General features: G+C 37.5%; 1 protein-coding gene across 1 annotated transcript; it reads right to left on the reverse strand.

Moving 5' to 3' along the window:
- Positions 1-633: 633 nt before the first annotated feature.
- LOC106093596 (ADP-dependent glucokinase) lies at positions 634-9,965 on the reverse strand. The gene is made up of 4 exons (XM_013260674.2): positions 9,481-9,965; positions 2,186-2,350; positions 1,375-2,107; positions 634-1,320 (listed from the first exon to the last, which is right to left on the reverse strand). Exons 1-4 carry the CDS (start codon positions 9,834-9,836, stop codon positions 1,069-1,071), a joined length of 1,506 nt encoding a protein of 501 aa, XP_013116128.1. The 5' UTR covers positions 9,837-9,965; the 3' UTR covers positions 634-1,068.
- Positions 9,966-14,509: the final 4,544 nt, after the last annotated feature.

Here is a 14,509-nt window from a genome sequence, read left to right on the forward strand (position 1 = left end):
ATATGCTCTTCCGACTCATAAAATCTACGATCTCATCAATCTTGCCACGCAGTCCGTTGCGGTTTAACTGCAAGAACGATACACTTCCCGGCACTGGCCTGGTACGGGAGAGGTTGGGGGGGGTCACATAGTCCGACGACGAGGACGCCGAAGGCGACGACGGCGACGCTTGTGACCCACTGCTGGCTATGTTCGCACAGCACCTAGCGACATAGCCAGTATGACTATACTCCCGTAGCGAAGTTAGGCCAGAGCAAGAACGGAAATGTACCCATTCCAAGCACCGGTTACACCTCACCGACACCGACCGATGATGAAGGCGGTTCTGGCAAACCGAACAGAACCAGGGTCCGGGGTTCTTTTCAATCCCGGCACGGACCAGAAGCGTACGGAGAAGGCACTCCGGGATGTGCCTCTCCCATGACGAAAAAAGACGAACACGTACACTGAGGCGGTAGCCCTTGCCGATGAGGATTTCATAGGGTCAAACCGGTGCGTACAACCGGCGGCCATGGGATTGTTTGTTATTATTGCAGGGGGAGGTGAGTGATAGGGTTAAGGGGAGGGGGTTTAGTCCCATGCAGTCCTTGCAATTATTTTCCTTTCATTAGAAAACATTATTCACTCGTCAATATAATAAAGTACATTTTATTCTCACAATACAAAACCTACAACTCTAGGTTTTTAAGGAATGGTTTAAGGTAATTAACATTTGGGACTAATAATAATATAAGTAAAGATCGATGTAAAAATTCCAACAGACATTTTACGTACTAGCTACAAAAAAAAAATACGAAACCAAAAAAAAAATCACTATAATTGCAATACAAAAAATATCAAAAATATTCCACAGACGATGGTTGGTTGTTTTGTCCAAAAAAAAATAAATCTAGTACAATCTATAATAACTCACATTTCCAATTTTAGAAACGAAGAGGGGGGAATGTTTTTTTGTAGGAAAGAGGAAACAAAAATCTTGAGCCACCAAATCTTTTTAACAGTCTCATTAAGTAAAATATGGCTTCTGGTGTGGGTAGTCTGCCTCAACAACAAAAAAAAAAACTAAAGCTACAATTGTTGAGAAAGGCCTGCGGCAGAGATATTGTCGCCTGCTCCCGCGGTTTTCTTTGCCACACGACAAACTAAGACAGGAGCTACACATATTTCAATCTCCTGAGATTTTTGTGCGGTTATTTGTAAAGTCTCCGACCAGCATGGCACAGCATTTTGAGGATCGAATGATACACGTTGTGCCTTATCAGCATCCAAAGAAGTCGAGAAACTGTCATCGAGTATTAATGAGGCAGACTCTGGATTTATCTGAAAATAATATTTGTTAAACAATTTTTTTTTAAATAACTTTTGTGCACGCACCATTTGTGTTTGACACACATAACGATGAGCCACCAGGGCTGCTTTGGCTGCCCCTATTTTAGTATTTTTCCATGCCGAGTCTTTGGCGGTCAGCAATGCCTGAAAGGCCAATGTATGTAAATGTATGCGGGTCACCATTCTTCTTTTTGTTTTGATCACAGTCGAGGCATTTTGATAGTAATCTTTGGCCAGCATAGAAAACACTTTGCGCATTTGATCCAGCGTAGCACCCACTCTGGGATTGCAGTCTGTGGCAAAACTTGTCTTGCCATATTCCATAACCTGAGCTAAATTCTCTAATTCTTGTTCGTTCATGCCCAATGAATCAACATAGGGCAGTATGTAGGTTCTCAATTGTTGCAGCAATTCGATTTCAACATAAGACGCCATTTCAAAATGGATTTGTGTGTGGGGGGCAAGTTCATTAATCTGTTTGTTTAACTTTAATAGACGCTCCTCCCGTATGCCCACTTCAAATTTATAACTATCCATCATTTGTATGCCACTGATAACAAACAAATCTGGTTGATATACCTTAATGGCTTTCTGCAAGTGTTCCAGAGAATTCAAGTGAGGATTATTCTGGTCGTTGTGTAGTATATAACGATTGGCTCTTGGAGCTGTAAATGGGCCCCATTTTTCACCCGCTTTGTATTCTAATATTAAATGAATATCGTCATCTTCTATTTGATCGCCAGCAATTTTTATGCTGTTTGGTATAAGACGCCGTAATCTTTGATGAAAAAAAAAAAAACGATATACAACATAAGATAAGAAGTCTATATATGGTTTGTTTTGGTTCTTTACTCACTTGTGAGACACACGAGCCCCCAACAGCACTTCCCAGCCTTCCTTATCAAAACGTATGCCCATTAAAGGGGCATTGCCTCCAATTACCCATTGTATATTATCTTTGTGCTGTTTCTTGGCAATTTGTATTAGTTTCCGAAACAAATAGGAATTTGGCATTACCCGCCTATTAAAGACGTGAAGAAAGAAGGCAACCGCATTAATACATATGTATACCAAGAAATATTTCAGAATCTAAGAAAGTTTTCAATATTTGTTTTTGTTCCATTGCATGGAAGCTATGGTATATGCTCATTTTGAATTGTGTAATTGAGACGATGGCTTTGGCTTCCTAAGCGTGCAGTCGTTGTGAGAAGTATGCCCGCTTTCCTTACAGGAATTTCATGAGCAAATTTACAATTTTACTAGGGGGACTTTAATGTGCCTTACGTCATATTCTCCTAGGTAACGACTAGAGGGGATGGCTTTGGCAGAGCAGAATGACAGCTCCACGGTTTGATTGGCGAATAAGGACACATAACCACAATTACCGGCGATTGAGGCAGCACGCCAGACATCTGTATTTATTTATTTGTTTATTATGCAATTATAAGCCAGTGTATTGCATCACTAGACCAGGTAGTAAATGATGTCTCCTGACTGAATGACTTTCAAACATGTATTTCTAATGTAAATAATGATTTGAATTTAATATATTGTTGGGCTGTTAATAATGCCTTACGTTTAAATCCTACCAAATCTAAGCTGATCATCATACACAAAAGAAGTGTAACAATCCCTGACCAAGTTGAAGTAAAGATTGAGAACACGATTGTAAACCGTGTTCAAGCAGCAACAAACTTGGGTTTAACATTCAACTCTACCTTAACTTGGACGAATCATATAAATGCAGCTGTGGGAAAAGTTCGTGGTATGCTGCGGAATATGTGGGCAGCTCGTCTGTCAACTCCTTTCGAAATTCGTATGCTTCTTGCTAAATCTTACTTAATCCCAACTCTTCTATATAATTGTGAATTATTTGCAAGTTGCAGTGCTGATGACAATAGGAAAATCAAAGTTGCCTACAATGATATTGCACGATATGTATACAACAGACCACGGTATGACCACATATCACAATTTGCTTATCAGATTTTTGATCTTTCAGTTGAAAATTTACTAAATGTTAAATGCTTGCAATTACTACATAAGGTTATTTATAACAAACAACCTGAATATCTTTACAAACACCTACAATTTGCTAGATCAAATCGAGGGCGCAAACTGATTCAACCTAGATTTGAATCTCAAATCACTGAAAGGCAATTTATTGTAAACAGTATTCGTCTCTGGAACACCCTCCCATCATATATACAACTCATAAGCAATGCTATTGAATTCAAAAAGGAGCTACATGATTATTATAAGTAGAAATTGTATGTAGTCTAGTAGTATAAGTTATAATTAAATTATTTATTTATTTTTTTATAAGTTATAGTTTATAATGGAATTAATTGATGAAACTGCACTGTTGTGAACCAGCACAGTAAAATATAAGATATAATCTTGTTGTGCTTGGTGTTAAATAAATGAAATGAAATGAAATGAAATGACAAGGCGCCATTTCATTGGAATCGGACCACCTCCCTACAATTCTCTCTATTGATTGACCATAATCTATGAACGTCGGACGTGTATCAAGCAGAAGGCGATTTGGACGGCTGAGAAGAAATTCCAAGACGTCCTTAAAGCAGCCGCCTTGAATAGTGGCTAGCCTCTTATTCAGAGTAAATCTGAGGTCAAGGTTTTTTTATGCATCCGACTATACACAAATCTACAGTCAAATGACTGTCTTGTCTAATGGCAGCTATAAGAAATCCCGCCGCCTTTTGCTGTTGCTTAAACGCCTGACAGCCTGGTACTTTTTTAATTCATCCGCAAGTGCATGTACTACATACACAATCTGTGTAGAGTTCACACATACCAGTTCAGGTGCAGATTCACAAGTATCTTTGTTTTTTGAAAAACACGGCAACCCTGAAATCAGACAGACGTATATTTTTTGTTTATCTCAGAAAAAATTTAATAAATCATAAATTTTACGAAGACACATAACTAACAGGCATCTAGATTGCAGTTTTTGCATATATGATGCCTGGCTCGATACCCCACGACATGGATTGTGGTGTCGCTGAGGTGGAGATTTCAACATCTCAAAATCATTCGAAAGCTGGAAATACCAACAACATGAGCGCGCAAACAAGCGCTAACAAGAGGCAGCATGGAGAAATTGGAGTGAGTCCAAATGATTTGGAAGCCAATGAACTTCGAGAAAGATTAAGGAAACATAAACAGACGGACGACAACCCATTCGGCATTTTAAGTGTCCTTTCTCAAGTAGATTTTACTTCGACATCTAGTTCATCAACTCAAGTCACCCAGGGTGGCAGTGGCATTAAAAACAACAACAACGATAGCGGTGAAACAACATCAAGATGGTGCCCACCAATTTTTATTTTCAACGTCAACATTAAGGCGCTTGTCGATACCTTAAGGCAAACTATACCTAAGTTTTCATTCAAGGTAAAAAATATGAATAAGAATAAAAGTAGAATATTTTTTTCTGATCCGTCCGTTCACTCTTCAATGATGGCCCTTTTGAGAGAAAAGGGCATCCATTCTTATTCATTTACACCAAAGGAGTTGAAACAGCCTTCCTTTATTCTAAGAGGTCTTACGGCTGACACTGAAATAAAGGATATAAAAGAGGAGTTAGATGAAATTATTCCAGACACTGTGGCAAATGTTGCAATGTACAAGACACAAAGGAACAGTAATACTGGCCTGTTTTTAGTATCTCTATTTCCTGGTAAGAACCTCTCAGATATTTCTGGTATCAGAGGCTTGCTGAGTCAGATAGTCTCCTGGGAAAAGCCGAGGAGAACAGATTCGGAAATACAATGCCGGCGGTGTCAACGCTGGGGCCACATTGCAAAGAATTGCAATTCAATGTACAAATGCGTCAAGTGTGATCAGAAGCACGAGCCCGGGGAATGTCAGCGCACTAGAGAGGACTCCTCAGACCCTTATTGCACCAACTGTGGTGAGGTGGGCCATCCCGCTAACTGGCGGGGGTGCCCAACATATAGGAAATATGTTGCTGCTCGTCGGCAAAGAGTAGCTAAGGCAATTGAGGAGAGGTCTCTTGCTAAGAATAACGTTAATAGAGCTGTAGGCTTATCTATGGTGACACCAGGCCATACATTCTCCAATCTATTTCATACGCGTCCTGCGCAGCTCAATGCTCAGCCACAAAAACCTCCTGTCATTGATCAATTTCTGAAATTAGCTTCCATATTTCTGGAATCTGAAGAGTTGACTCTGGAGCAGGAGATCAACATTTTTTTATCTGGATATCCAACAATGCCAAAGACTGAGGCCAAGAATGAATTTTTGCGCCTGTTGAATAAAATTCGAATTAATTATGGACCATAGGTTCATAAAATTTTTGACTTACAACGTAAGATCTCTGGTGGATGCTAGTCGCCAGATAGATCTCAAAAACTGCCTGCATCGTAATAGAATTGATTTTGGTTTCATTCAAGAATGTCACCTGAAAGGAAATAGAAAAGCAAAATTAGATGGATACAATTATGTCTATAATAACTCCTCGGTTGGTGTTGCAGTTGCTATTAAGAATAATATACAATTTAATCGTATATTTTTAAATGATGTTGGAATAAGTACTGCGTTAGTACAGATTGAATTTGCCAACGATGACACCCGTAGAAAGATTTTGATTGGTTCAATTTACGTGCCCTGCAATTATCCACCTCAAAGATTTGAGGCTGATCTGAACAAACTGCTACAACTTTGTGGAAATTTTGATGGTTTCATATTGGGAGGTGATATGAACTCGAAAAGTCCTATATGGGGTGATTTACTCGAAAATTTAAATGGAAAGTTGTTACGAAAGTGGCTCGAAGATAATAGCCTTGATGTTTATCGATTATGTGACTCAGTGCCTTCTTACCCAAATGGCGCCTCATACCTGGACCACTTTTTGGTCAGCCCACACCTGATTAATAGAACTGCACCAAATTTCCACATCGAAACATTGCCTTCTTTCTCGGATCACTTTCCGATTAAATTTTCTCTCCGGGTTGATCAACCAGAACTCCTTTTGAGGTCTCCAAGAACATATACTTCTTATAAGGACACGAACTGGCCCAGCTTTATCCAAGAATTGGACTCTGCATCTTGCCGCATTATGCCACTTTCCAACTCCAACCTTAGGAATGACGAAATCGATATTTTGATAAATGATTTCAAAACATCTTTTCACTCTATTCATAATGCCCACTCAAAGCAAAGTACTTTTCAAGAAAATAAATTCCCCCTTTCGGATAAAACAAGGAAATTATATAAAATTAAACAGCGTTGGCAGAAAGAGCTTAAAAAAATATTCCACCGCACGGGAAACCGAATAAGTAGTGAATATACTGTATTGTCTAAGCAGATACAACTGATAAAAATTATTATCAAAGAATCAGTCAACATTGAGCAAGCGAATCATTTCAATAAAAGGTTGCAGAATATTAAACCTGGTCCATCCGCTTTTAAACAAATCTATCAAATAACTGGTAAAGTTAAATCACCGTTCTGCCAACAAATCATCCAGAACGACAACATACTCACCAATAGTTCCGATATCACACGCCACTTCCAAGAATTCTACTCAGAGACATTTCGCCAAAGACTACCTCATAATCCAGTTGCTGATTTGCAGCTGAGAATAGATAATTGTATAAATGTTACTCCTCTCCATATTTATACATTTAGTGATGAGTTCAATGCGTTGCATAATCATGATAATTTCCATTTCACGAACCCTGGAAAGATCAGGGACATTATCCAACGTACAAATAATAAGAAATCAAGTGGCTTAGATGGAGTTTCTAACTTTCTATTGAAAAAACTTCCCGACTCAACTATAAATCTGTTCACATTTATTTTTAATCATTGCATCAATAACGGATACTTTCCTTCAGATTGGAAAGTTGCAAAGATACTCCCTATCAAGAAGAAGCCTGACTGCAAGACCCCATCCGATTATCGTCCGATTTCCCTTCTGTCCAACATTGGGAAAGTGTTTGAAAACGTCCTAAAGGAAAAAGTTGAAAATGGTTATCTTATTGAACCTATACCACAATACCAGTTTGGCTTCAGGAAAACCCATTCCACCCAGCATGCACTATTGAAATTCCACAACGATATCATCGTCAATCTGCGTAACCAATGCTGCACTGTTGCTATATCACTCGACATAGAAAAGGCTTTTGACTCAGTTTATCACCCAGGTATCATCTATAAGCTTGTCCAGTTGGACACTGATCCATACATTGTGAAAATATTGGCTAGTTACTTCACAAACAGAAGATTTTGTGTAGACATACAGGGTACAACGTCCGCCTTTGGGGCCGTTGGTAGTGGCGTCCCACAAGGAAGTGTATTGGCACCATATCTTTTTAATATATTTTTACATGACTTCCCACACACATCACAGGACTCACAGGCAATTTTATACGCGGATGATTGTCTTATTTATGCCCATGACAAATCCCCTGAAATTGCTCTTGGAAAAGCATCGGTACACCTCGGACTCATTAATGAGTATTATAATACTTGGGGCATTAAAATAAACGCAACCAAATCCCGAGCAATATGCATTAGGAACGCCTCTGGTAAATGTCCAAGATATGTGGTACCCCAGAGTAAAACACTTAACCTTACCCTTAATAGTGTCACGATTCCTGTTGAGTCCAGAATAAAATACCTCGGAGTGACATTTGACAAGATGTTGAAGTTCAACTTGCATGCCAGAGAAGTTCTACAAAAGGCGAAGAGAATTTTAGGTTCTTTTTCTTATATCCTAAACAGTAAATACTTACCTCAGTCTACAAAGTTACTGTTGTATAAGGTGGCTATAAGACCGGTACTCGCCTATGGTTTCCAAATCTGGTTCACAATTTCCCCTACTGTGGCAAAGGAGTTGGAAATATTTGAGAGGAAAATCCTGAGGAAATGTGTAAATAAATTTTATGTAAATCGCACTAAAAGATATGCTAACACTTACATTTATGATAAATCTGGCATTGAACCACTATGTGCGTATGGTTTCAAGCTTCAAGAAAAGTTTATTCAAGGGTTAGCCGAACATGAGAATGACCTAATGAGAGAAATTTATGAATTGGAGGAAAATTCAACATGGGCTGATTCAGCTTACCTTTCTCCTGTTGCAATAATAAATGAAAACAATGACAACGCTTCAGCCCGCCTCGACACTCCTGAATTTTTCAAGAAAACAATAATAGGATCACACCGTGGATGAGAGAAGAGAAGAAAAATATCTAGGAATATTAAATTATTTTAGTTATACGTGTATATTTATATCTAAATGTATTTTAAATACTTACAATGAGCTTGCTCAATTCGTTTAACCACCGTCTTAACACTACAACCCATATATAAAACGTGCTAATGAATACGCTATTTACACACATGTATATATACATACGCAACTGTGATATTTACTTTTCCATTAATTAAAGGGCTAGTCCATTTCATTCTGTTAGTTACGGTTTTAACAGAAATTGTTATTTCGTTGTATTTGTTATCTAGTTATAAGTAAAGTAAATTATTATTTTAACAGACTCTCTTTGCTCTGTACGTAACAGTAAAGGCCGAGAGCAAGCCTTTTTCATATTCCATTTTATTTTGATATTCGTATCCATATGTATACATTTCACTGTCAAGCACGTAGCCATTATTCATTCATCGTGTATTAGAACGAGACAATAATAGTTCTAAATGTTATTTTAAACGTAATCGATAAGTCATTTCAAATGTAATCGAAAAAGAAGAAGACTCAAATAAACACACTTAATCACTTAATCACTTTGTTTTTTACAGCACATCTCTGATACATATCTAGTGATAGTCACCTTATCAATGGCCTAGCAGAAAACAACTCTTTTCCATTACATACAATAGATACTGACATAGCTGCCAACCTAAAAACAAAACAACAAAATTTCAAAGTGTACCTACGTAGGTAAATCTAGTATGGGAATAAAATTTCAAGTTTTGCAAGAACAAGGATAAAAGTCTCTTAAAAAAACATTTACACATACATATGCACATGAATTACGTGGCAATATGTGGTGTGGGCGTCTACGAATGTCTGGAAATATTCAATAATTTTACTACCTCAGAAATATATTGATATACGAATTGTTTAGGCCCCGGTCTACTTACTCTGCCGCAGCTCCATTCTCAAAGTAATAACCAAAAGTCTGCAGTAACTCCACCTCATCATTCACCTCGTCTACTGTAAATTCCGGTTTGATTTCTGGCACAATTTCACTGGAATAATTCAGAAAATCTGTAGCGCTTATTATCAAATCACTGCAGGCTCCATAGCCTAAGGCTACTTTAAGCTTTGGGGCATTAGGTGAAGGTCGTTTAAGGTTTTCTATGGCCAATAAACTGGTTAATATTAAGGTGACTTTATTTAACTGTTTCAGGGAAAGAAATGCCTGCCAAACGATAGATATTAGTGCCGCAAATACGGAAAATGTTGTAAAATATGACATATATTTTAACAAAGTCATTGTTATGTCGTTATTTCACAGGTCATTTATTGCAATTTAAATTAAAATTGTAATAAAACAGGCAAAATCGATTTCTTTATATTTTTACTAAATGGCACAATTTGCCGACTTTAATTGTTGTTGTTATTTGTTTGGATGAATGCCAGACTACAAAGTCAAGCCGGCATTTATGTCAGCCGTTGAGTTTCCCCCCTCTAAGATGCCTGCTTTAACGTATCGCAACGTATTGTTATATTTAAAACCATATGTTAACAGCATGTAAATATTGTAAATAACAGGCCCTTATACACAGAGAGAATTTTCTTTTATAAATGTAATGATCGGGTTTCGTAACCTTTTGTTCATAAATTTCCAAGTCAAGTTCAAGTAAACTACTTATGCCCATATTCACCAAACTTAAAGTAGGTTTATTTGACAGTTCTATAAAGGAAATAAGTCATATAAGCCTACTTTAACACTACTTTAAAATTGTTTTAAGTTTTGTGAATACCGGTGTTAATGTATACTTGGAAGAGGTACAGCATTTTGCCACTATTTCTCATTTGTTTGTGTGTGCAAAAGAAAGAACGAAAAAACACACACATGCATGTTTTACAGATACAAAAATGCAGAGTTAGATTTCTGTGTCATTCGTACTACGTAAAATCTTGAAGCTTTTGGGTGTTTTGAACTTTGCAGTGAAGGTCAGGTTTTTGTTTGCATTCTCTATGTTTTCATCTTCTTTCTCGCATATTCTCTGCTCATGCACGCACACGTATACCGACACGCACACAAATTTCTTTGTGTGTGTTGGCAAAACGTCGATCAGTTTGATGGCAAGATGGCGGTTTGCACCATATGATTTATGGTTGTTTTACAAGTGAGACCACCTTTAATTGTTTCGCCATATGCGAAATACTTGTGTTCGTGTACAGCGTCGGTTTTATCTATCGGAACGATCCAGCCTTCCCAGATGCTGGTCAATAATCGCTACCCCCCTTCCACATACAAGTGTGACAAGCGTGAAGCTTTTGATTTTATTTTTTACGTTTTTATATATGTAAAAAAACAATTTTAAACAGTAGAACAGGGTTCCATGAATATAATAAATATTATTATAAATGTTATACAATTTTTTCTTAAATGTTATGAAAAATACTCATAAATTTTATGATCGTTTTTCATACAATAAATGTTAAGACAACTTTTCATAAACTATATGTATGTTTAATTTTCATAAATATTATGACATGTTTCATTGAATTGAGATTTATGAAACGAGTTTCATAAATGTTATGAATAGTTTGAGAAGTATTAAAATTTTTTTTCATAAATGTTAAGGAGAATCATTAATATCATGAAAATTTTTCTTTCTGTGTAGCCAACAAAGTTTAGGCCCCTCCTTTTCATATGACCTGAAAATCCTATTCACACAATATTCTTATTGAAGCTCTTTGCTTGTGGTACGCTAATTATCCTGCCCATCAACATCGTATGAACTCAATTCAGCATGTGATGTGTGGTCCCTGGTTATAATAGAGACACACGTCTATGATGTTAGAATCAATCCCAGCCCCATTTTTAAATTTGTTTTTTCTTGCTTGACACTTAAAAATTAATAAATTTCTTTCATCTTTCTCTGATTGGTGGAAGCAAATTTGCCGAAAATTTTAAATGTCACCGCGAATCGAATTTTTTCGCCCTGTTTCCGAATTTTGACATATAAATTTCCCAAAAAAAGCTTTGTTGCAGGATGCACTTATAAGGTGAGGTCAAGCGAACAGCTGAATACAATTTTTTTATTTTTGTTTTGATTTTCCTGTAAATCTAAATGTCAAAGACTTGATAACACTGCAGTGATTTTTTTCTAAAATCTCGAGGGGATGTTCTATTTCTATTTGATCAGATATTCCGCGCTGGGTATCATATGAAAGGTATTTAAGAATAGATTACGAACTTGATATACAAATTTCGGGGGGTCTCCCACCCCAAAAAATCCCCAACAGGACTCTTTCAACGCTTTGGGCAATATGGATATTAAATAAAAGGTATTTAAAAGTAGAGTACAAATCTAACATAAAAATTTGCCCCTTGGTGTTTGAGGGGCCTCCCCATCCCCAAAACCCCCTCCGCACGGACATGTTTACCGATTGGGACAATGCGGGTATCAAATGAAAGGTGTTTGGAAGTTGAGTACACATCTGTTATAAGAATTTTCTCCAAGGTGTCTACGGGTCCTCTCTGCCCACAAAAACCCCCAAAACGGGCATGTATGTCCAACGTCACAAAATGGGTATAAATGAATGTTCTTTGAGAGTTAACTACGAATCTATCCACTAAATACCTTTCAATAGGACGTGTAGTTTGTTCGGAATAATATGGGAATTAAAAGGTCTATGACAGTAGAGTTCGAATGTAATGTTAATATAAGGATTTAAGAATCTAGGTCACTTCCAGCCGATGAGCTGGACATGTATATCGCGACAATAAAGGACAGAAATAATTGTTTTTTGGGTCTTAGCGTCAGAGGGAGCGACCCTCTCCTCCCAATAAAAGCAAAACCAAACTGTCATGTAGGACGACCGAGAATATATTGTATTCAAATAAAAGCACGTGTCGGAGGGCAGTCGTCCTCCCCCCCTTCCTACCCAAAAAAGGGAATTAAAAATAATAAATTAAAGGCGATCAGCATAGAATAGGACGGTAATAAAAGGTCTTTGGTAGTCACAAGAAGATCTACGGTTCTTTAAAAATGTGGTGTCCCAAGTAGTAGCTTTGAAATATGATTTTGAATGTAGATATAACCAAACCTCAACAAAATAATAATTAATGTGGTTCTATACGGGACCCGTTGTCTTGAATATCTTGACAGCCACCTTCAAAATGCTTAACATTATGGGGCCACACAAAATCGCGCTCTAGCACGATGCTGATACTATTTCAGTGTCCGCCCTTCAAACCGGTCATGTTTGCCTACTATGGCAATAAAGGGCAGAAATGATATGTATTTGATAGTAGAAAAAGAATTTGATATCCAATTTTGAGTGTTTGGGTGTCGTCTCACCCCATAAACTCCCACTAAACCATCGGCAATTGGAGCTAAAAAAAAGAAATTTGAGAGTAGAGCACGATGCTAATATTTTTTGTAGCCCCACCCTACATACTCCTCAAACTGGACACATTTGTGGATTATGGAAAAAAAGGGGCTCAAATTCTTACCTCATAAAATTCCCCTAAACCATACATATATACCGACCATAGCAATATATAGCTCAAATGTGGTTTTAATCTAATATCCACTTTTGGGGCAAAGGGTTTGGCAACTCTAATCCACAACTTAAACCAAGAGAATGAAGTAGATCTAACATCCAATCTTTAATGGGCGCACCCTCCTTTTGCCCTATGTTCAAAAATGTCAGATCTCGGAGATGACTGGGCGATTTAAGCGAAATTTGGTTTGTTTATAATAACTCAAAAACAGAAATTTGGTATCCTTATTTAGGGTGGGATATCTAGGGGGCCGCGCCACCTCCAAAACCCTTCAAATAGAAATATAAGCCAATAATGACAATATGTGGCTCAAGTGAAAGGTATTTGACACTAGATCACGAATCTTATTATATAGGCGTGCACTTCGCCCCCAAAAACCGGATGTATTTACCGATCACAGCAATATAAGGCTCTTATGAAAGGTGTTTGGGAGTAGAACACGAAAATGATATCCACATTGGGGCGAAATATCTAAAGGCACCCCAACCCATGACTTATTTCCTGCCAGTGCCAGTATAGGGCTCTGATAAAATAAGAGAGTGAAAGAAGGCGCAGCGGAGCGGGCCCTGTCCAGCTAGTACAAATAGAAGATAAGTTGTAAAAGCAAAGTTTATTACAAATAAACCACTTTCGACATTTCAATTTACGGCATTCGCCACTCAAGGTTGTTTCGTTGGGGGTAGATTTTTGTTGTTGTGCTAATGACGCTATCGCAAGATATATTCATTTGCAGTTAGTGGCAGTTGCCCAACAACAAAATATTGAGCACTCTTTTTGTCAAAATCAGTCATTAGTGCAACTCTGATTTTGTGTATGTTACTAATTCACGGGATTTTTTGTTGTTTGTGTGTGTCATGGTTCTTCACTATAATACACATCGCGAGAAAAAATTGTACTCAGCTGCTTACGGTATACTACCTGGTAATTATGTGATGCTTAATTGTACCATGGCTTTGTTGTAGCAATTCGCCGATGCGGCCACCTTATAAATATACCTTGGACATGCGTCTACATGTACATATATTCAATGAAATAAGAGCTCGATTTAACCGATATAGTTGCATATTTATTCCAATATCCATTTGACACACTAGATGTTTCGTACGTATCACACGATGTGTAGAACTTCCAGAATTGCTATTTTTGAAATTATCATTTGACATGTCCGAGATCGTGTAATGGTAGCTTTATGAATATATAAAACACTCTTCCCGCTTAAAACGTTGTACTTTAACGTTCTATTTATATAAACATTCTTTCTGATTTATTCATCTATAAATACTAAATGATTTTTTATCCCGAGTAAAGCTGAGTATTTTGTTTAGCTTTTCAGGCGGAATGCTGTCAAACTCCATATAAAGGCCGGTACTATATTCGATTTTCGCGTTGAAACTCCATCATAACTTGTTTTTTCATCTAGGGAA

The sequence above is a fragment of the Stomoxys calcitrans genome, chromosome 1 (genome assembly GCF_963082655.1).
Source record: "Stomoxys calcitrans chromosome 1, idStoCalc2.1, whole genome shotgun sequence".
NCBI lineage: Eukaryota > Metazoa > Arthropoda > Insecta > Diptera > Muscidae > Stomoxys > Stomoxys calcitrans.